This window comes from Bison bison, unplaced genomic scaffold, assembly GCF_000754665.1.
Source record: "Bison bison bison isolate TAMUID 2011002044 unplaced genomic scaffold, Bison_UMD1.0 scf7180017864203, whole genome shotgun sequence".
Classification (NCBI taxonomy): domain Eukaryota; kingdom Metazoa; phylum Chordata; class Mammalia; order Artiodactyla; family Bovidae; genus Bison; species Bison bison.
The window spans coordinates 539,278-563,108 of NW_011494775.1; the positions used below are offsets into that span (position 1 = coordinate 539,278).

General features: G+C 41.3%; 2 protein-coding genes across 2 annotated transcripts in view; both read left to right on the forward strand.

Annotated features, from left to right (window-relative positions):
* Positions 1–506: 506 nt before the first annotated feature.
* Positions 507–16,703, forward strand: HSPA9 (heat shock 70kDa protein 9 (mortalin)). The gene is made up of 17 exons (XM_010844425.1): positions 507–713; positions 2,044–2,102; positions 2,368–2,455; positions 3,438–3,619; positions 4,363–4,487; positions 5,398–5,471; positions 5,556–5,662; positions 6,261–6,423; positions 7,405–7,497; positions 10,565–10,774; positions 11,887–12,114; positions 12,981–13,085; positions 13,837–13,954; positions 14,611–14,705; positions 14,913–15,005; positions 15,188–15,328; positions 15,603–16,703. The coding sequence occupies exons 1-17, from the start codon at positions 633–635 to the stop codon at positions 15,678–15,680; spliced, it is 2,040 nt and encodes a 679-aa protein (XP_010842727.1). The 5' UTR covers positions 507–632; the 3' UTR covers positions 15,681–16,703.
* A 6,930-nt stretch (positions 16,704–23,633) lies between these two features.
* ETF1 (eukaryotic translation termination factor 1) overlaps positions 23,634–23,831 on the forward strand; it is a 29,641-nt gene continuing 29,443 nt past the window's right edge. The window contains 1 exon segment of the mRNA XM_010844428.1: positions 23,634–23,791. The gene's annotated coding sequence lies outside the window, so the exon portion shown is untranslated.

Consider the following 23,831-nt stretch of genomic DNA (forward strand, 5'->3'; position numbering starts at 1 on the left):
CAGAAGGAAAAGTCAACTCGAGCGGACCTTGCGGCCGCCAGGGTCTCCCAGGGAAACGGGGGTGGGAAGGACGAAACTCACGTGAGCTTGAGCACCCTATGACAGCGGTAGTCAGACTCCACCCCGTTTTTCACTACTCCCTGTGCACATGCGCTCCAGGCCGTCGGCGGGCGGCCAGTTGCGCAAGCGCAACAGACCCCTCCTCTCACGTAACTGACGCAAGGAGACTGTAATCTGTTCGCAGTTTATCCCGTGTGACCTTGAGTCCTTCCTGCCTCCGAGGACCGGGGTTGTCCACAGTTCTGCCTTATACCGCTCTTAGACTTCCCGTCTCTCGTGGAGCCCTGACGTGCTGCAGCAGGCGCAGAAAGACATATTGTTCCCAACTATCAGGCTTCGAAGCGTATTAGCCATAGGCCCTGCCTCCGGGCGCGGCATACAGGTATTCTCTGATCAGGCAGCACGGGCGGCGCCTCAGAGGATGAGCGGGCTTCCAGGCCGCAGCGGTCAACCCCCGCCCCCCACCCCACGTGGTAGGAGGTTTCCAGAATCGCTAGCACCTCTGCGCCGCGCTACCCTCGGCCGTCCGAGCGCCTCTTTGCGCTGTCTCGTACTTCCACCGTCTAGCAGCCATGATAAGCGCCAGCCGAGCCGCAGTATCCCGTTTTGTCGGCACCGCAGCCTCCCGAGGCCCCACAGCCGCCCGCCACCAGGTAAGGGACTGCCGGGCCCTCCTCGAGGGGCTCACGGTCTTGGGACTCAGTGCGGCAGGGCGCGCGCGGCCTTCGGGGTCAGAATCCTCCGGGAAAGAGGAGAGATGGAAAATAACAGTATTCAGTGTTGCTGATTCAAGGATTAATTCAGGGTTTTGCCTTTCTTTCTTTGCTGAGTCACACTCTTTGGGAGCGTAGAGTTTTATTTCACCAAGTAGCTGGTAGTCGTTCTGATAGGCTTTTTGATACGGATTACGCAGTTTGGGCCTTGAGGTCGTAGTCTATAGGGAAGGAATAACTATTATAGTTTTTATTTTCGCTTACGGCTAGAAGAAGGAGTCTTCTAAAATCCGGAGTGTTCAGGGGCCCGGTTAGTACGATATGACGAAGGAAGAAAGAGCATCCGAGCAATAAATTAAAAGTCAAGCTCTGATTTTCTTGTTTGCGAACATTTAATAGTTGTTTTCCCAGAATCTTCATCTCCGTTATTTCAGAAAAAATAAGTAAATCAGGAAAAGGCCATGGAGTGATTGCTCATTATCGTGTAAGAGTAGAAACACATCTTTTGGAATTGTGTTTCTTTGCGCTCAGGTTGAGTAAAGGACGACTTGCAATAGCCTGAGGTGAGAATGTAACAAAGGTCTTTGATCCTGATCAGAGGCCACTCCAGACATTCCCCCCCCCTACTCCATATTCCCCCCCACCTAAACTGACTTCACATGGTTGCTAATTCTACTCCCTTTAAAGCATTAGCTTGGCAACATCAGGGGAAATGGCTCAGATTAAGTTAAATATATATTTGCTACACACACATGTGTGGATCTTAAGTGGACACTGATATGACAGTGAAATTGAGTAGTTATGTTGTAATGTATTTTTGCTTCTCCACGGGATGTTTGGCAGTGTTTGAAAAAGCCTTTGGTTGTTACAGTCTGGGTTACCATGCTACTACTAGGTTCTAGTTGTAAAGGTCCAAGTTGTTGCTGAACATCCTGCAGTGAACAGCCCAGCTCCCAACAAAAGTTTTGTTCAAAATCAGTAATGCTGAATTTGAGAAATTTTTTGTTAATGTAATTCAGGACAGTTTTACATGTACTTGTTTGTCTGACTTACTTGGAAATTTTATACTTTATTGGACTTGATTGCTGTGTCAGTACCATTATGCCTGTTATACATAAAATATCTTACAATTTCAATGAACTTTATGCATGGTAGCCACTCAGAATGAAAATCTCAAACGTTCACATATTCTTCAGAAGAATAGTTAAAACAAGCCCAGGTTTTCTTATGTAACTGATGGCTGATGCAATTTTTTTTTTTTTTTTTTAAGGATGGCTGGAATGGCCTTAGTCATGAGGCTTTTAGAATTGTTTCAAGGCGGGACTATGCGTAAGTATAATTTCATTTTCTTTAATAGTAAGATGATAAATATTAAGTCCCAGACTAATGGTCTCTAAATTTATCATTATTTTGTTCAGGAATAAAAACACTGTTATATTTATTAAGAGAGTGTTCATTTCACCACAGTAGCAAATAATTGTTTTCTAGCAAACCTTCTTCAAGGTTTACCTTCATATTGTAAAATAAGTCTTTTTTACCACCATTTTGGAGACCACTGTTAACTGACCATAGCATTGTTTTAAATGTCTTACAGATCAGAAGCAATCAAGGGAGCAGTTGTTGGTATTGATTTGGGTACTACCAACTCCTGTGTGGCAGTTATGGAAGGTAAACAAGCAAAGGTGAGCATAATTGGAGGCTCTGGACCATGTAGTGGTAGCTAGTAGACAATTCAGAATTCTGTGTCCATTGGCTTAGATGAGGGACATTTTAAAGGTTGTGTTTAAATTTTTAAGACTCGCTTGAGTTGCATCTTTGTGCTTAATTTATGCTGGTAATAATCAAATGGATTTAACTTCCCAGGATTTAAGTGTGTCCTAGTACAGAGATAATAAAATTTTACCTTTTTATAAGTCAGTTAAACAAAAGTTAAAGGTGCAGAAACAGTCTAGAAGCAAGTAGAGCTCCAAATAATGCAAAGGCTGGGTCATAAGTAAAGAATGTTCTTTATTTCCTGCTGTGGTAGAGGCTCTTCCTCCTGAATCCTACCTATTCTGTTCTTAAAATCTTTATTCCCAGTTGGTTCGCCTCAATAACATTTGAAGCACCTGGATCTTTTAATCCTTTTTGGCAATTAAATTTTTTTTTCCTTTACTGCGGTGGGTCTTCGTTGCTATGTGCAGGCTTTTTCTAGTTGGCGGCCAGTGGGGGCTACTGTCTCATTGCAAGGGCTTCTCTCATTGTGGACCAGGATCTCTGGGGTGCTCAGCCATCAGTAGTTCTGGCGTACGGGCTTAGTTGCCCCACACTATGTGGAATCTGCCCAGACCAGGGATCCAACCTGTATCCTCTGCATTGGCAGGTGGATTCTTAACCAGGGGATCACCAGGGAAATCTGCAGATTTTTTTTAATGCCTGAAATTTTTAGCCATCACCAAAACAAAAGTACATTTGATTTATATATATTCCTGTTTTTTCGGATGTTCTTAGTTGAAAATTGTTTCACTCTCAAATAGTAGTTGCTTACTATATCAATATTTACAGGGCAGAAGAATATCCTCAGTAGTACTATTGTTTAATGTTTGCTTTGTGTCTCAAATAATTGATATAAAGACACTGGTGGTGACTGGAACCTTACTCTCTGTCCTGCTTTGGGAGTTTTAGGTGCTAGAGAACGCTGAAGGTGCCAGAACCACCCCTTCAGTTGTAGCCTTTACAGCAGATGGTGAGCGACTTGTTGGCATGCCGGCCAAGCGACAGGCTGTCACCAACCCAAACAACACATTCTATGCTACCAAGCGTCTTATTGGTCGGCGATATGATGACCCAGAAGTTCAGAAAGACATGTGAGTAATAGTAAGACTGTATTTATTTGCAAAGGCTGTATAGAACAGTCTTCCTAGCAGGATCCCTGAGGACAGGCCCTGCCCCTGCCCAGAGGGTGTCTTCTTCAAAATATTCAGTTCTGCCTTCACAGATTAGGACTTTGCTATGTGTGACATGATATATGAAGATTTGGCTAGTCATACCTGGACCATGTAAATTGGTGTTAAATACGAGACAGATAATGACATAGGCTCCATCTTGTGCTGATCAGATAGTTCGATATGTTTTCAAGGTTTATCCTTGCTGTCACATGTTATCAGTATTTCATTTGTTTTTATGGCCAAATAATACTCCATTGCACACATACATACATAATTTAATGTTTATTTGTTGATGACATTTGGGTTGTTCCCACTTTTTGGCTGTTAATGAGTAATGCTACCATAAACATTTGTAGGTTTGTATGTGGATGTACGTTTTCGTTTCTCTTGGGTAGACATCTAGTAATGAAGTTTCTGGGTCATATGATATCTCTGTGTTATCCAAAGCAGCTGCATAAGTTTTTGGTGAGAAGAATGTTCAGGTTTCATTAGGATGTTTTTACATGTTAATGATTACTTTCTAAAGGATTTCATTAAGTGAATTCCTGAAGTTCTCATTTGTTGGCATGGATCTCGTGGGGTGGAAGATGGGCTTTCATGGTGTATGGTAACTTCATGGTAGATTGTGCTGGCATGTTTTCTCAAATATTTGTGTCTTTCAGTAAAAATGTTCCTTTTAAAATTGTCCGTGCCTCTAATGGCGATGCCTGGGTTGAAGCTCATGGAAAACTCTATTCCCCAAGTCAGATTGGAGCATTTGTGTTGATGAAGATGAAAGAGACTGCAGGTGAGAAAGCTTAGTTCATATCTGGAAGAATTCAGAAAACTGCATGATTACTCTGAGATCACTGGCTTCCGTATCTCATTGACCTTTGAATGAGTTTGCAGTGACTTTTGCACAAAATACCTAGAAATGGCAAAACTTCATTACTCTTTCTCTACAAATTGAATTTCTCTTCCAAGTTTTCCTAATTGTGGCTTTCATGTTTCTTTTTCCCAGAAGGGAAACCAAAAGACTACATTTTAAGTTTTTGTGTCTGTTAGGTAAAACTTATAACTTCCTGTTTGGTCTCGAATGGACCATGTTATAGCTCTTAGACAAACCAGTGTTACAGCTAGTGTTACAGCTCTATTTTATTTAGAAGATAGCAGGAAAATCCATCTTCGAGGCGTGAGGGCACGTCGATCCAAAGACATGAGGAGAAGAGCGCCCCAGCACGTGGGGGAGAGAGAGAGAGCTAGCTTTGGCTTCTTTATTTATATGTTTATCTCTCCCTGGGCCTGTCCAATGTAAATTGGGCCAGCCAGGAGTGTTGTTTTTCCTGAGGCCCTCACTCCTGTCCTCAGACCTTCCTTTGTTCTATTTTCGGGGATTTTTCCTTCCTTGTCTTTTAGCCACCGCCATTTTGGACTCCTTTTCCCTATTTTACCTACCTAACAGAGAAACAGTGGCTCTTTTAAGTCTAGGTCATTGTAGTTGGTGAGCCTTTACTAATGTGTTAAAGGTGAGATCTTGAGTTTTTTAAATTGGAGTGTTTTTCAGTAAGATCTCTACATGTTAGGTCATATGCTAAAAAACGAACGGAACTGTTTGTGATCTCAAGAGGATGACATGGGTTGTCAGGCTACATTATTAATTGTAGCTTATTTTATCTGATAGGATTCTCATGGTTGATTTTCATTGATTTCTTTTCCAGAAAATTATTTGGGGCATACAGCAAAAAATGCTGTGATCACAGTCCCAGCTTATTTCAATGACTCTCAGAGACAGGTGAGTTCAATTAGCATTTTTAGTCACGAAATAAATGGTACTTGGGACACAAGGGTGAAAAATGCTTTTTTTCTTGTTCTATAGGCCACTAAGGATGCTGGCCAGATATCTGGACTGAATGTGCTTCGGGTAATTAATGAACCCACAGCTGCTGCTCTGGCTTATGGTCTGGACAAATCAGAAGACAAAATGTAAGTTTGTGTAATAAATTTCCACTTAGATGTGTGAGACTAAGTTCACGGAATCTTGAAATCTATCCTCAGTCATCATCTTGATTTCTTACTGTTGCGCCTTAGACTAAAAATGTACTGCCTTGATCTTTTCCCCAGGTTTCTATGGACTGTGTTTTTCATTCATTTCAGGACTATTCCTTTGATTACTTTTTCTCTCTTCTTTCTTTTCTTTTTAAAAGTACTGGCTATGGTTATTTGGCAACCCACTCCAGTACTCTTGCCTGGAGAATTCCATGGAGGGAGGAGCCTGGTAGACTACAGTCCATGGGGTTGCAAAGAGTCGTACATGACTGAGCGACTTCACTTTCACAGTTATTTTACTCCCTTGGTATGCCTGTTGGCAAGTATTCATCCAGAAGTTTAGCATTTCATTTTAACTCTTATGTGTTTTACATGTTGCTGTAAGACCATATGTTAAGACATATGACACTTAGGCAGTCATCAACTTTCATAATTATACCTGGGTGGGGGGAAATAGCCAGATTTATGTTAGTTTGGTGACTGAACTCTACCTGTGATGAATTTTGTTCTTGAAGGCCTTCTTTTTTCTTTCTAGCATTGCTGTATATGATTTAGGTGGTGGAACTTTTGATATTTCCATACTGGAAATTCAGAAAGGAGTATTTGAGGTGAAATCCACCAATGGAGACACTTTCTTAGGTGGTGAAGACTTTGATCAGGCCTTGCTGCGTCACATTGTGAAGGAGTTCAAAAGAGAGGTTAGTTACCAGTGTGGTTAATGTGTAGACATTGAAATACAGAGAATTTCTTTGGACTGCGGTTTGCTTTGTTTATGATTTTTTCTCCCGTTAATAGACTGTTGCATAGTCCACTGAAATTGCATTTCAGTTTCATGGGCGCTCTGAACTGTTCTGGTTATTGTAACTTCAAATTGTGAACAGACAACAATGAAAAGGATACAGTACCTGGTGTATAATAGTACTGTGGTATTTTATATAGGAAACCTGAATGTCTTTGGATTGGGGTATCCAGGTTTTTGGAGAGAAGTGCTAGAACCAATCCTCACAGATACTGATGGACAACTATATAGGTTCCCTCCACTATCTGAAAACGTCTTCCTTTGAGACCTATGATAAGCTGAAATGTTGTGAAGCAAAGAAGCAATTACCTTAGGCCACATTTTGCTAATGGATGCACAAAACAAAATGTTCATATGCTCCCAGATAGTTCAAAGCTATGGTGGCTTGATGCTCAGATAAATGTAGTTACTGGGCAAGGAGCTTGGGGTGCACACTGCCTCTATAATGGCTTGCTGCAAAGCCAATGCCGAATATTAGTTGTCCTTTTTGCCTTTTTTGTAAATGTGAAAATCCTTTTCAGATTTCATTTGGTTGGCAAAAATAGGTGTTAATACAGATCTTTTGTAAAAGTGAGGTGTGGTTTAAAGCAAGTTTTGGAAAATTGGGAGAATACCTGTATTGGAAAAGGAGTTTTGAGAATTCCTTTTTTGAGCTAGAATCCTACAGTTGGAAAGAAGTAAGAACAGTTCATCCCTTTAACTCCGGACATAATATATCTTTTTCAGAGTAGGTCTTTTTCCTGTAGGTTTTTAAAGGCAATAATTAATTTTTGCTTGTTTATAAAGGTATGGCTTTATTTTGTCTTGTCTATACCTTACCACTGCGATTTAAGTAGTATTCATTTTCTCATTTACACTAGTTATATTATGTCTTTGTTAGACGGGGGTTGATTTGACCAAAGACAACATGGCGCTTCAGAGAGTTCGGGAAGCTGCTGAGAAGGCCAAGTGTGAACTCTCTTCATCTGTGCAGGTGAGACATGGACAAATTCCAACAGCCTTGATGGATCTTTTCAGCCGGAGTTTACTTGAATAGCAAATTTTAATTGGCATAATATTGGTGAGATTTTTTTTTTTTTTTAACCATTTTCTGGTTGGTGGTAAAAAAAAACTTTTCCATTAACAGAATCATTGTATTTTTAATGGGTGAGCTGAAATTTGTTAAGCACCAAATCAGGTTATGTTACAGGAGTCAAATAATGGTTTAATTGAGAGCTGAATGACATTGAATATACTTATTTGTGTTAAATATAGTATTTTTAAAATCTAGACTGTACCATTATGCTAAGTCACTTGGGTCTTTTCCGACTTTTTGGACTTTTTGTGACCCTATGGACCATAGCCCGCCAGGCTTCTATGTCCACAGGATTCTCCATGCAAGAATATTGGAGTGGGTCACCATTTCCTCCTCCAGGGGATCTTCCTGACCCAGGAATCGAACCCAAGTCTATTATGTCTCTTGCATTGGCAGGCGGATTCTTTACCACCTGCACCACCTGGGAAAATCTAGACTGAACAGTGTGCAAAATTAGAATTACTAACCTGGAAGTACCAGGAGACTCTCAGAACTACTTCTGTTTTTATTTCAGACACCATTTTATGTAAGTCTCTGATTGTCTTATTTGGATCACCAGTCTAGACAGTGAGTTAATGAAACCTGGCTGAAGGCTGGGCAATATGTACCTGTGCAAGTTTGCCTCCATGGGCAAATGCTTTACCATCTGATCCACCAGGGAAAGGTTGACATTAGTTAATTAAACATTATATCAATAAATGTCAGAAGTAATGTAGAGGGTAACAGTTACTCTGTAGATAGACTGGTGGAGATTAAGTTTCTATTTCATTATTTGCTATATGACTTTGGATGAATTACTAACGTTTGTTTTCTTGTCTATAAAATGAGGATAATTAGCACTCCATTTCCCTTTAGAGTTATGAGGATTTGTAAATTAATAGGTGTAACATGCTTAGGACAATGTGTAGTAAATGTATATGTTAATTATTATATTATAATTATATATTTATAGTATAATTATGTTATATATAAATGTATGTGGTAATTGTATTTTCTAGAAAAGACAAACTTAGACTAATAATAGAGGAACTTGACAGGTAATTGACATAATTAGAGCTCCTGCAAGGTGAGTTGATCAGGAAAATATAAAGTGCCAGATAAGTATGAGGTGGTGGGGTAAGACCTGAGAAAGGGTCAATGTGGAGCATAGAAGGTAAGTCTGGAGGCTTTACAGATTGGAGGATTTGGTGTCTTTCCTTGGATGACTACAAATGACTGAAAAGTTTTGAGATGGGGCAGTGACATGGTCAGTTTGGGGAAAGCACCCTGAGGTGGAGTAAAAAATGCGGGGGAGCTGTGGCAGCCTGAGTGGGTGTGAAAAAGTGTAGGGGGCTGTTAAAACTACACCAGGTGGTGAGAGGAAAGCACTTGGACCAGGGTGAGGTAGGGATAGATACATGGTTCGATTTGAGAGAGAGAAGGGACAAAACTTCATGATGGAACTGGCATTTGAAGGTGGAAAGTCCTGGAGTTTTTCAGTTTGTAACTTAGAGTGTATGGAACTGCACTAGTACAGTAACCACATATGGCTAAATAAGATTAAATACAATTTTAAAATATTTATTTTACTGCACTGGGTCATGGTTGCATACAAACCCTTAGTTGCCGCATGTGGGATCTAGTTCCCTAACCAGGGACCAAACCTGGGCGCCCTGAATTGGGAACAGAGTCTTAGCCACTGGACCCATCAGGGGAGTCCCAAAATACAATTGTTAAGAATTCCATTTCTCAGTTGCACTCAATTCCATTTCTCAGGTGAATTTCAGCTTTTCAGCCATGTGTGACTAGTGGCTGCTGGATTGAGAAGCACAGGTAGCATTTCCATTGCCACAGAAAGTTCTATTGGATTGCATTAATTTTTTTTCTGATTCGGTTTAACATTGTGCAAAGAGGAAATTGTTATTGGTGTTCTTAAAACTATATCCAGTATCTTAAAACTATATCCAGAAGGTTTGTTAATTCTTATTAAGCCTTTAATTGTCCAGGGTACTCTACCTGAAGAAAAGTGGTTAAGGATTTGCTCCCCTCGGTCTTTATTGCTTTTTGGCCTTGCTTTGATGTGAAGTTGGAGGTGCAGCATAAATTTAACTCTCTTCTGGGAGTTCACCCCTGAGACACCTGTTTCTGCATGTTTAATAGTGAGTTTTGTTAGTCTAAATATTCTTAATCCATGCCTTATTAGGATTTTACATTTATTGATAGTATATGTTACATGGTGTGACTATAGCAGTGTTTGCTGCTCTCTGTGACTATCTTACGGAGAAGGCAATGGCACCCCACTCCAGTACTCTTGCCTGGGAAATCCCATGGACGGAGGAGCCTGGTAGGCTGCAATCCGTGGGGTCGCTAGGAGTCAGACACTTTCACTTTTCACTTTCATGCATTGGAGAGGGAAATGGCAACCCACTCCAGTGTTCTTGCCTGGATAATCCCAGGGATGGGGAGGCCTGGTGGGCTGCCATCCATGGGGTCACACAGAGTCAGACACAACTGAAGTGACTTAGCAGCAGCAGCAGTGACTATCATAGCAGTAGTCAGTCCTTTAGACATTTTTGTTGTAGCTTTTTTAAGCACCTTAGACTTGTAAAGCCCTGGTTTGGTAGCAGATTATTTGGTTCAGAGCATACATGTGACTTTTTTCTTAAAGTACAGTGAATTTTTTTGAAAAACTTGGTAAAAACAAAGTAATGTGATTTCTTAATGCATGTTTTAATGGCAGGACAGTTCTTCACCTTCTGAACGGGGATTTTTTTTCCTGCTTCTCTATTCCATCCTTCATTATTATTAATAGGTTTGTAGTGTTACTTCTGAGAAAATAAGAGGTTAAATCTTTAAGAGTCTGTCTTTGGTAGCTGTTCGTTTAAAGTGTGTCTGATCTTCCCTGTGATTTTTGAAATATTTTCTAGTGTGTAGTCTTTAATTGAAGTAATAGACTTCACAACTGGTCTTCCTGCTTCCCTTGCAGACTGACATCAATTTGCCATACCTTACAATGGATGCTTCTGGACCCAAGCATTTGAATATGAAGCTGACCCGGGCTCAGTTTGAAGGGATTGTTACTGATCTAATCAGAAGGACCATTGCCCCATGCCAAAAAGCCATGCAAGATGCAGAAGTCAGCAAGAGTGACATAGGAGAAGTGATTCTGGTTGGTGGCATGACTAGGATGCCCAAGGTAAGTACCCATGGAATTCTTGGCATGGAGAGCAGAGAGGGCCCACGTACGATTTCTTAGGACACAGCATATGCACACTATATGGCTTCTGTTGTGTAGGGACATGTGTGTGTGACCTTTCTACCACGTTGGCCTGAAAGGGGTATGAATTTGTGTACTCGCTAGAGTTCTAGTCTTAAAGAGTATTTTTAAAAAAGGATTAAGAAGGGGGCAGATGTCTTTGGAGTACTAGCAAGGAGGACCCTGAACTTCAGTTTTATAGAATTTTTCAGAATGAAGCAGTATGAGGTCCAAGACACCTTAACATACAGCTTTAATTAGCCTCTGTAGGCAGTTTTGGATATGTGTTTTGCAGTATCGTGTTTGGGTTTCTAGTACCATCTTCAACAGAGATTTGTGCAATGATGCATTGTATCAACCCATCATTCTGATAAGATAGGTATGTGGAAAACTTAATGACTGAGCACAGAACATGTTGAAGGTATAATTCTTTATAGCTTGAATGGAATGATCTTGGGCTTTGATTTTCATAATTTTTTCTTTTGAGTACTTACGGTTAAGTAAATAATGTAAACAATAAACTGGGGGTGAAAAAGAGAGGCTTTGAATCAAGCAGGTGTCTTTATGTTAATAAATTATCTCAGATGTTATATTCAAATAGAACTTTTTCCTAGCATTAGTAAAATATGGAGGGGAAAACATACCTCACATCAGCACTGGTATTGAATTACTGAATTACTACTGCTGCTTTTAAGCTGAGTTTTAGTTGATACATAGAAGAGGACTTGGACAATATCGATTTAAGTCCCCATGCCTTCCGGCTTCTATTCCTAGTGTGTTGCTTGGGAAATCAGATGACAAAATTTAGGCAAATTGTTTCCAAATTTAAAGAGGCTATAAATGAGATATTCTGAGTAAAGTATGTGTTACCAGATAATATACTTAATTCATTAATAAGAACTCAACTGCAAAATAATAATTTGAGTAAACATTCTTGGATCTGAAGCAACCTATCCTGGATCTGGTGGGGTCTGTGGATACATGCGCTTCTCTCATTCTCAGGCAATTGCCCCGAGTAGCTAGTGACAAGTTTCTTTTTTCTTGGCACTCAGGTTCAGCAGACTGTGCAGGATCTCTTTGGCCGAGCCCCAAGTAAGGCTGTCAATCCTGATGAGGCTGTGGCCATAGGAGCTGCCATTCAGGGAGGTGTGCTGGCTGGTGATGTGACAGATGTGCTGCTGCTGGATGTCACTCCCCTGTCTCTGGGTATTGAGACCCTGGGAGGTGTCTTCACCAAGCTTATTAACAGGAACACCACTATTCCTACCAAGAAGAGCCAGGTAAAAGTCACCGCCTCCTTACTTTCTCACAGAGATACTGGATTCTGTGAGGGATGTGATTGTAACCACTTCTGTGAGCTCTTTCTAGAAAACTTTTCTTTTTGTTTTGCAGTTCACACTAATTGAATGTGGGTGGGTGGTAAGAATCTTGTCATTTGTTCTCTTATATTCCTGGAAAAGTTCTCTTTACCTGTAAGGAGTGGTGGTGATATTAGGGAAGTCATCAAGTGTCTTCCTCCACAGGACAATAATGTGCCAGAAGGAGCCTCATTATTTGAAAATTCCTACTTTATTCTCAGAGGCAGTAAATAAAATGTTTTGGCTGACAGTAGGGGAGTGTGCTTGTCTTCCCAGTAAATGATAGTTCTGAGATACCAAGCCAAGGGTTATTTGGACAGTGGGTCTTAGGTTTAGAATTACTTCCTAACTTTCTGAGTTTTGATGTTTTTATGAAAGAACTATGACTCTTGCTATGCTTGCAGTGATATATTGCCACAACATCATTCTGAAGAAAAGTGATGATTTCCTGTGACTATGAACATAAATGTCCTTTCTCTGACCCATTTCTCTGGATGAGCATGTTTCAACATCTCACTTTTTATAGCTCCTTCTCTTGAGGCCTTATGTGCTAGTGCTGCATCTTTGTACAATGCGTTTGCTTAGCTGAAACAATAGCTATTGTATGCCCTTCTGCTGTGCTAATCCTACTCCTGTTCTCTGTAAAGACATGGGCCTTTGTTCTGAACATAGTGTACATTAGGATTCTTCCAATGTTGGGATGTGAATTTCTTCCTTTGGTTAGCAGTTTGTAGGGGGTAATAGTTTAATCAGGCTGCCAAACCAGCACGTTTCCTTCTTTTCCCTAGGTGTTTTCTACAGCTGCTGATGGACAGACTCAAGTGGAGATTAAAGTGTGTCAGGGTGAGAGAGAGATGGCTGGAGACAACAAACTTCTTGGACAGTTTACTTTGGTAGGTATTAGGAATCCTGAATTTCATGGTCATGATCATTCTTTTTATGGTGAAGTTACACTATTCTGACTCCTAATATTATTATAAACTGCTGACACAGTTTTATTTCCACATAGCATTCAAATGAATGCTGCAGCCAGATAACCAGAGCTTCAGTTCTTACTTGAAAGCCTTGCCTTGCTTCTTGTGCCTTGGGAACTAAGTCAAGAAGTTTATAAGCTTCAGGGAAATGTTCATAAACAGTGATTAGAAGAAATATCTCATTACTACTTTTAAAGACATTTGATACTGTTGCTGGTTTTTTGGCCACACTGCACGGCATGTGGGATCTTAGTTCCCTGACCAGGGGTTTAACCTGTGTCCCCTGCAGTGGAAGCACAGTCTTAACCAGTGAACTGCTAGGGAAATCACTTGCTACTAGCTTCTAGTCAGCATTGCTTATTGTTTCTTACGGACATGAGCAATGGAGAACTTTGCTCTCACTGTGTATTCTTAGGTACATAAAGCCATTACAGTTACTTGCTGCAGCCAGCCTTCACTGGTATGAGTCTTATTTATTTCAGGCAGCAAGGAAAGTACTACCCTAACCTACAAACTCCTGTTTTTGTACATTTAAAACGTGTTAAAACATTTTGTATGTGTTTCTCCCAGAAAACAGGTAACTTATTCCCCAGAAGATCATACAGGTTTTGGAAATAGACCACGGGACCTGTTGGTGAGAGGAGCTTACTCTGGTATTCATTTATTCTAGATTGGAATTCCCCCAGCCCCTCGTGGAGTCCCTCAGATTGAAGTTACATTTGACATTGATGCCAATGGGATTGTACATGTTTCTGCCAAAGATAAGGGTACAGGACGCGAGCAGCAGAGTAAGTTCTCTTATTTATTAGATTGTAAGAGTGAGGTAAGGGCTTCCGTAGTGGCTCAGTGGTAAAGAATCCGTCTGCAATGCTGGAGATGTGGGTTTGATCCCTGGGTCAGGAAGATCCCCTGGAGAAGGAAATGGCAACCCAGTGCAGTGTGCTTGCCTGAGAAATCCGATGGACAGAAGAGCCTGGTGGGCTACAGTCCATGGAATCACAAAAGTCAGACTCAACTTAGTGACTAAAATAATAAGAGTGAGGTAAGAGACTTAGAAGTTCCTCTCCATTAGGAACTACTCTAGACTGTGTATATCTTCCCCGCCCCAGCCTCAGGGGAGGATGGTGAGTTCTTGCCCTCATTCTCCTTAGTTATCAGTGTCTCGTTATCAGGTATGGTGTTTATTCCCCAAAACAAACAAGCACTGAGCCTCTGGATTGCTGAAGTTGTTGGCAGGTAGGGCAGTTAGTTGACGTTTGAATATTAGGACCCTTGGTTTCCCTCTGCTTATTACAGGCCAGTAGGCTATTCCTCTTCTCCATAATTCACATCAATATTATCTACTCTGAACAGGAGGATTCTTTTTCTTAATACAGTAGAGAAAGAAGCATATGAAGCATATCATTTTCCTGGGCAATAATGCGGTGCCTTCTTTTCATTATAGTTGTGATTCAGTCTTCTGGTGGATTAAGCAAAGATGATATTGAAAATATGGTTAAAAATGCAGAGAAGTATGCTGAGGAAGACCGGCGAAAGAAGGTGATTACTTCACTCGTAACTTATGTGAAGTGCCTTTCTTATTTATTCTCATATAAAAATTGTCATGGAATCCAGCTAAAATCTCCTAAAGACATCTCAGACCACAGTGATTTCTCCCTCTTACTGTTTATACTCTTTAACTGTGTGTAGCCATTAGCAGGTTGATTGGTAAGTCTTCGTTCATACTACATTTTTAATTTCTCTTAGGAACGAGTTGAAGCAGTTAATATGGCTGAAGGAATCATCCATGACACAGAGACCAAGATGGAAGAATTCAAGGACCAACTGCCTGCTGATGAAGTAAGTCCTCTTTTAAAACAGCTCAATAAGTTTGGGGTGTATTGTCACTAATGTCAGTGACAGTCATTTTTCTGTGGATCTTGATAGCAATTTCTTAAAAGTGTCTCTCTAAACATTCTGCTATATGTTCAGGGCTAAGAAAACCAGAAAAAGTGAGGGTCTGGCTTTGTTTTGGTTTTAAGTGCAACAAGTTAAAAGAAGAGATCTCCAAAATGAGGGAGCTCCTTGCTCGGAAAGACAGTGAAACAGGCGAAAACATAAGGCAGGCGGCATCTTCCCTTCAGCAAGCATCATTGAAGCTTTTCGAAATGGCATACAAAAAGGTATTTTGCTCCTAACTCAATGTAACTGCTCTTGATCACTTTCACTGTTGACTGCTACACAGCCAGTCATGGAACTGGGAGTATTGGACTTGGAAGTAAACTTCCTGGTCTTCTTGAATACTTTGGGAGGGAGACGTGGTGAACCCAAAGGGAAGAAATCACTAAACCTGGGAGCGTGGGACAGGTAGGCTATAGCTCCTTCATTTTCAGTTCATCAGAGAACAAACTGTCACCCTTAACATTAAACAAGTGACTCTCAAATGCTTTCTTACAGATGGCATCAGAGCGAGAAGGCTCTGGAAGCTCTGGCACTGGGGAGCAAAAGGACAATCAAAAGGAGGAGAAACAGTAACAGCAGAAAACTTTGGAGTTGAAAGGACAACGTGCTTGGGAGTGAAGGGATTTCCTGAGCTGAAACGGGCAAACTTCAGTCTTCTACTGTGTTTTTGCAGTATTCTATATATAATTTCCTGAATATGTAAATTTAGTGACCATTAGCTAATGATCATTTCATGAGTAACAAGTCCAGCAGTACAAAATTCACAGTATTCTGTCCCTAGCCTGTCATTCTTTTTCATTTCAGCTGCATGTAAAGTTGGAAAGATGATTTATTGATCATTCTAAAGAGGTAACATTGTTTTGTGTTGAAGTAGTCTATGGGGTCGCACAGAGTCAGACATGACTGAAGTGACTTAGCAGCAGCAGCAGCCATATTTTCAAGGGGTGAAATCTCACACAGTGAAGACAGTTGGGTCTGGAATGAAACCACAAGGTGATGAGATCCTTCTAGTGACCTGAGTACTGCTGTACCAACCTGTGTGTATGTGGAATTCCTCAACTGAGGCCTTGCAAAGCAAGCCAGCTGTGCCATGTTGGGAGGAGGAGCAGGGAAAGCTAGATCAAAAGAAAACTGAGCTAACTATTTGTTAGATCCAGCTTTTAAAACACAAGTCACCCAAATTTTCTGAAGGCACACTTTCCTAGCTACCCTTTGGCCTTATGTCTGGCACCTGTGTCCTTGATGAGTGTTCTTTTTGATCCATTCTGGACTTTTTTAAAAAAATAAATAGGAAAACCATCTTGATCTTTTTGTCTGAGGACCTGAAATTTAGCTTCAGAAACAGATGACATGAATTACATTTCCCAGTTCCCTGACTTGTATGGGATTTCCTAACATTAGCCAGTTTCAATTTTAACAAATTGAAAACTTGAGAAGGCTGATATGATAATCATTATCACCAAAGACGAGTCTGATTCAGGAGTTTCTCTCTAGCCTATCTGAGGTTTGGAATGTTGAATGTTCAATCTTTAACATGAAAATTAGGCCTCATACTTTTCAGGCTGCTTTCTGCTCTAAATAAAAACTTCAGAAGTGGCTCACGATAATGGAACATTACGTCCTAAGGTGAGATTTCAGTGGCTTATACATCAGAAACCAGGTAATTTCTATAGTTCTGGTTTTTTACCCTCAGCGAGTTGTCATGTCCTACTCTTTTAAATGTAGTTCTAAATATCACATGCTGCCAACTTAAGATCCAGGAAAGTGACTACATCTATAACTCAAATTTAGGAATTAATTTATTTTTAAAAAATTAAGGAGACTTTAACACCCTTTTAAAAGCTTCTTGAGGTTGATAAGAGAATAGGCTCAAGTTTTCAGCCACATGAACACTTAATGGGAAACTTGGGGGATGTGCAGTATTTCTTTATGTACTCAAACTGCCGTATATATGATGGTGGTTCAGTTACCCACTAGTAAAACTAACATCAGCACAAGCAGCCTTGAAAGGCAAAAATAAATTTAAATTCAGATATAATCTTCATGTTGTGGCAACACATGCATTAAAGGTCCCGAAAGGAAAACTGCCAAGTAGTCTTCCCCACTTAAAATGCACCCCTGCTACACAATAGAACAACACATGTGATCAGACCCCTTCTCCTATACTTCGACCTTGCTCAGACTGTCTTCTCCTATATTTCCAATTGACGACTCCCCTCACTTTTTTAAGTAAGAACTTTGAGATTGTCATAAATAGCAGCCTTCAAGTCCCTGTCATTTCCTGTCCTTACCCACAGCAATTAACCACCACCTAATTTTTCTTTCCCCCATTGCTATGAGTTCTTTTGGTCCTCCAAATCCCTGCTTTTAAATAACTAACTCCTAAGGTAATGGTATTTCGAGGTGGGGCCTCTGGGAGGTAGATCATTCTCATGATTGGAAATAGTACCCTAATAAAAGAGGTTCCAGAAATCCCTGATGCCCTTCTTAACATGAGGACACATTATGACCTGGAAGAGGGCCCTGACCTGATCATGCTGGCACCCTGATCTCTAACATCTAGCCTTAATTGTGAGGGAAAAAATTCCGTTTATAAGCTACACAGTCTATTATTTTATTCTGGCAGCCTGAATGAACTAAGGCCCACCCATTTTTGCAAGTTGCAAGAAGCCAGAATCTTGTTCACTGTTACTTCCCAACATTAGAACAATGCCTGTTACTTAAGCACTCAAATCTTGTCAAAACAATCTCTCCCACTGTCCAAAACTTGTGGGTGGTTTGCTTTCTCCATTACTTTTTAAGTTTACATATAAATTATACTCTGCATCTGTCAAGAGTTCTAGGGGTAATGAACCACACCCAGAAACTAAAACTTAATTGGTGAAAGATTAAAAAGAATTCAAGGAGAAATTAATAATGTTTACAGAACTAAAAGTGTGGCCTGAGGTACTCCTAGGCCAGCAAAGGGGGAGTAAGAGGGACCAGAATAAATTTGAAACCCTCTTTTATACTTTCTAGGTATTAAGTACAATTCTGTTGCTGACTCGAAAAAAATTTACCCAAGCTTTTTCTTAACTTTTAATTAAATCTATTAGAAAATCTAGAAGAATGCTGTCATGAACACACAAAAACACCATTCAGATGGATTCAGTTAGCATTTTGCCACATTTGTACTTTTTTTAATACTCTGCTCGCTCTCTACGTGTTTTCTGAAGATCATGACACTTCAACCTACATAGCATGCTTAAGAGCAAAACATTATCCCTACAACTAATAATCAGGAAATTTAGCACTGATGAATCGGAGAAGGCAATGGCACCCCACTCCAGTCCTCTTGCCTGGAAAATCCCATGGACGGAGGAGCCTGGTGGGCTGTAGTCCATGGGGTCGCTGAGTTGGACATGACTGAGCAACTTCACTTTCACTTTTCACTTTCATGCATTGGAGAAGGCAGTGGCAACCCACTCCAGTGTTCTTGCTTGGAGAATCCCAGGGATGGGGGAGCCTGGTGGGCTGCTGTCTATGGGGTCCCACAGAGTCAGACACGACTGAAGTGACTTAGCAGCAGCAGCACTGATGAATAGTTCCTTTGCCTTTTTGTCCTTTCATCATGTTGATTTTGTTGTTTTGAAGGGTATAGGCCATTTGTTTCACAGAAGAGAGAGCCCTTTGGATTCACCTGGTAATTTCCTCCTGCTGAGAGTCATGTACACATTATTGGTAGGAATACTTTCTTTATCAGTGCCTCAGTTACCAGGGAGAACAATATTATGTCTGTGCTTTGCTCCACATTTCATCATTAAGTTACCGTTAAGTAATCTGTAAGGGTGGCTTAATTTTAAGTATAACATTTATACTAGAGATTCTGTAGCAAGAAGGAGCAGTAAAGAAAAAAAGTTCTTGCAGATGATACATGAGAAGACTGGGAGTGAAAACAAAATTTGAAAACAAACTGCTTCAAACACCCTTCAGTATTTCAGATACCACTGTGACTCCATACTCCAGTCCTAAGGCTCTTTTATACGGGTATGTCTTTACTTTCCTCTGGTATCAGAACGATGCAGTGAGTGAAAGCCCTGGATAAAGGAGCTACAAAGCAACCTATATTATTCAATCAGTGAAGCAGACAATGTAGCAGTTATAGAAAGAAACACTGAAACAACCATTTAAGTAGGTCAAAACCAGTCAAGTACCAATCTCATATGGTTAAACCTAATTACAATGTACCACCACCAGTCCCATTTCTGCTGCAATAGGTTAGGAAACTCAATTTTCACACTAGAGAGAATACTGCAACTGAACCAACCTTTAATAATTACAAGTTTCAACTCACAGGAGATCTCAGGAAACAGGAAATGTTCCACTTAAACAATAAGCTCCTAAACAGGTGCTTGTGGCCCCTGACCCAAAAGGTAGATATTTGGGGCAATGGCTGGGAAATGGAGAGTCCACGTGAGTGACTTCAGGGACCCAGAAACCACTGATTATAGAATGCAAGATTGCAAATACTATTTTTTTCTGGGGAAATGGTCCACTGCTTTTCACTTCTCGAAGAATGATTTCTTGAAGGAATCTGACGAAAAGGGGGTTAAGAACCATAAATTTTTCCTAAATGGGAAATCAATCTACCTTACTAGTCTAACTGCTGAATTCAAGCCATAACCCTTGATCCATGTCCCCTTTGCCTTTAGCTATCTCCCGTCTTGCCTTTCCATTTCTCAGTTATCCCTGATCTACCCTCTTTCATGAAGCCTTCCCCATTCAGCCCACACTGGCTGTTTCACTCAAATTCTTACACTCTTTATTTTTCAAATTTTTAATGTTGAGGAACTTACAGCTTTTAATATTTTCTATCTTCCCTTGGATTATTTTGAAGCAAATTCCAGAAATCATAATTTTACTCTAACATTTCAGTATGTACCTCCAAAAGGATTATTCTACAAAATATAACAATATCATGATCACATCAAAAAATTAATCCCTTAATAGCACAACTGTGAATGTTCAAATTTTCCCAATAGTTTCATAACTTTTTTTTTTTTTTTTTGCTGCACCACAGGGCACACAAGATCTTAATTTTCTGACAAGGGATTGAACCTGTGCCCCCTGCAGTGGAAGCACAGTCTTAACCACTGGACCACCAGGGAAGTTCCATAATTTTTCCAACTGTTAATGAGTCAGGAGCCAGTAAAGCCCACACCTTGTATTGGTTGATACGTCCCATAAGTCTCTTTTGAACTAAAGGTTTTCCATGCTTCTTTTTCCTCCACTTTGCAATGTATTTGTCCTGCAACTTCTGACATCCTACATTTCACTGATGGCACTCCTGTGATGTCATCAACATGTTCTTCATCCCCTGTGGATCTGATTCAGGCTAAGCTTTTGGACAAGATTGGGTGGTATATACTTTCATCAGAGAGTATACAATTCTGGTTGGCTCTTCTATGATGTCAGCAGTCACTGATGATCATTACCTAGTTCTTTAATTTCATTAAAGGTATACTATGCTATTTTTTCTTCATTTTTTATATGGAATACCTCTACAGTGAGACACTTCCCCTCATATCAAGTAACTAGTTAACCTGAAGTACAGTTCTTATGGGAAAGAACTGGTTTTTAAAGTGAGTTAGTTTTGTAGTATTAATCAAAGGTGAGACCAGTGAAATTTCTTGGGTGTCTTTGTGAACTCATGCGTTTTAACTTGCTTAACATGCCTCAGGGGTCTTCCCAGCTGACTGAATGGGTAAAGAATCAAGCCTGCAATGCAGGAGACCCAGGAGAGGAGGGCTCGATCCTTGAGTCGGGAAGATCCCTTGGAAGAGAGCATGGCAACCCATTCCAGTATTCTTGCCTGGAGAATCACATAAATAGAGCCACCTGGTGGGTGGTCCATGGGGTCACAAAGAGTTGGACACGACTGAAGTGAAGGAGCACACAAAGACACACGCATGCATTGTACTTTATACTGGCTTAATTTTAACAAGACCTCATTGGTAAAGGACAGTGTCTTCAATAAACAGTGCTAGGAAAATGGACAACCACAAGCAAATGAATGAAAATGGATCACTATATTACACCACATACAAAAATTAAAGTGAGTTAAAGACCTGAATGTAAGACCCAAAACCAAACACTTAGAGACAGTAAGCTCTTTGACATCAATTTTGGGCTTACTGGATTCGACACCAAAACAAAAAATGCTTCTGCACAGCAAAGGAAACCATTAACAAAATGAAAAAGCAACCCATTGAATCAGAGAAAATATTTGCAAATCATGTATCTGATAAGTTCCCAAAATACATTAACAAACCAATAGCAAAAAATCCAAGAAAAAATGGGCAGAAGACATGAACAGACATTTTTCTATAGACACACAGATGGGCAAAAGGTACATGCTGCTGCTGCTGCTAATAAGTCGCTTCAGTCGTGTCCGACTCTCTGCAACCCCATAGACGGCAGCCCACCAGGCTCCCCGGTCCCTGGGATTCTCCAAGAACACTGGAGTGGGTTGCCATTTCCTTCTCCAATGCGTGAAAGTGAAGTCACTCAGTAGTGCACGACTCTTTGCGACCCCATGGACTGCAGCCCACCAGGCTCCTCAGTCCGTGGGATTTTCCAGGCAAAAGTACTGGAGTGGAGTGCCATTGCCTTCTCCATCACCATGCTTACCTCAGCATAAAACAGAAAAGCAAGCCTGTGAGCTAGTCTAGAACATCTGTAAAGCCATCACACATGGGCCTAAAACAACACTATAAACACAGAAATGAGCAAGAAAAAATCAAGGCAAACTAGTATAAAAACAATTGGGGCAAAGAGAATGGAGGGACACAGCAGACACCCAGTCAGTAAGCAGTATTTATGACTTTAAGAAGGGCCACTACTAAGCACAGTCAATGGCACACAGTAGAAGTACAATAACTGTTATATAATGAGTGAACATATGGTAAAAATTACAAAATGAAAGCGATTCCATTCTGGGAATTCATTTGCTGGGGGAGAGACTTGCCCTGAGTCAATGTCCTCACTCTCAGCAACTTCCTTTCACTTTTCTTTGCGTGAGTTTCCCAATCTACGAAATGGGAGTAAAAGCCCCATTTCCAAGGTGTGGATAAAGTTGAGATAACTCGCAAAAAGGATTCAAAGCTCACACAAATGCAACCACCTGAGCACCCACCGCTGGCTTGTTTCATAAACAATCTCGGATTTATTAATCAGAAGAAATTTTCAAAAATCCCCCACAACCTGCTCATCTTCCCCATCTAAGTAAAACTAGCCATTTCAATACTCTGGGAGTCATTCTTGCTCTTCATCCTCATCCAACCTATCATCCAGCCCTAACCATTCTAACCCTCAAATATCATTCGCTGTACTGTCATCACCCTAGTCTAAGATACAAATTATCTCTCACATAAATTACTAACCTTGCTCCAGAACACGAGCTTTTGCGATTTCTGAAATGTGTTATGCTCCCTCTTGACAAAGTCCTGTTCACCTTTGGGTTTCATTCTAGTTTTCACTCACTCCTCTTTCATTACATACTCACACCCCTCTTAAGTGTTTATGTATTTGTGTAATTATTTCATGACACAAACGTATAAAATCATAGTCGGCTATAAATCCAACTAAACTGAGAGCACCACGAAGGTAGGCACTGTTATCTGTCTGGCTCTTCTCAGGAAACTCGGGCCTGGCACACAGCTTGGGCCCAAATACCTGAATGACTCCAGCTGAGGTGGAGACATAAAGTAGCCAACTACAACTCCAAAGTCAAAGACAGCTGCCCACGTTCCTTCAACATTCTCCCCACCTTCACTCTCCACAGCTCAAATCAAACCATTCAAGGTATCAGATACCTCATGTCTTCAACCTCAGGCAGCCCCTGCTTTCTCCCCTTCCCCATAAAGTTCCAGGTCCAAAGAGAACCCCTCTTAGCCCTGGGCCGGGAAGGAACGTGCTACTTTTGCCCATGCGGGTGTCGGGGTGCTGGACTACCCGGGAGACATTTCCTAATCCTGACACCCTGGCCGAGCGTCTGAACACTAATCCGCGGAGCCGTGACGCACGCAGACCCAAGCGCTTCGTCAGCTGTGAAGTAGCAAAGAGTGAGGCGCTTCTTTTGAGACTTCTCAGACGCAATTCAAACCGCTCGTCCCAGCTCGAAAGTAAAAATGCGTCGCAGACCCTCAGAAGTCCGTTCCATTCAAGAACGTGGGAGAGAAAAGACAACGACCCACGCGCCTTGCCCTTTAAGAAACACTCCAGGTTTAGGCAGCCAGGGCTAGAGTAAATTCTCGCGAGATTCACCTACTTCCGCCCGCTTCCTGCTCTTTGCTCTCCGAACCGGAAGGAAGGAGGTATTTCCCCGCCCCCGGCTTCTACCTCACAAGGCAGCGCGGCCCCAGATGAGACCAATCGGCGGGTTCTTTGTAGGCCACGGCCCAAACAGCCAATGGAAAGTCGCGGCGCGCGCAGAGCTCCCCCTCTTCCTTGCTGGCCCCCTCCCTTCCGCCCGCCGACTACCACTCAGCCCCTGGCGGAGGAAGTGATGTCACAGGCCCCATGTGAGCGGATTGCAACACATGCAGCTGCCTGGAGAGAGGGAGCCGGTGTCCTACGTCAGAGCCGCCGCCGCGGACCCGCCGCCGGGGAGGAGCAGCCGCTGCCGCCCAGGACTGGGCCCTTAGGTAAGCCAGGGAGAAGGAAAGGCCAGCTACCACCTCGGCG

Excerpts from the sequence above, each read along its gene's own strand:
- HSPA9 (XM_010844425.1), top strand. The coding sequence starts at position 633 with ATGATAAGCGCCAGCCGAGCCGCAGTATCCCGTTTTGTCGGCACCGCA. Across the intron at positions 13,955-14,610 it reads TACAGGACGCGAGCAGCAGA|TTGTGATTCAGTCTTCTGGT; the intron begins GTAAGTTCTCTT and ends TTTTCATTATAG. Across the intron at positions 15,329-15,602 it reads TCGAAATGGCATACAAAAAG|ATGGCATCAGAGCGAGAAGG; the intron begins GTATTTTGCTCC and ends GCTTTCTTACAG.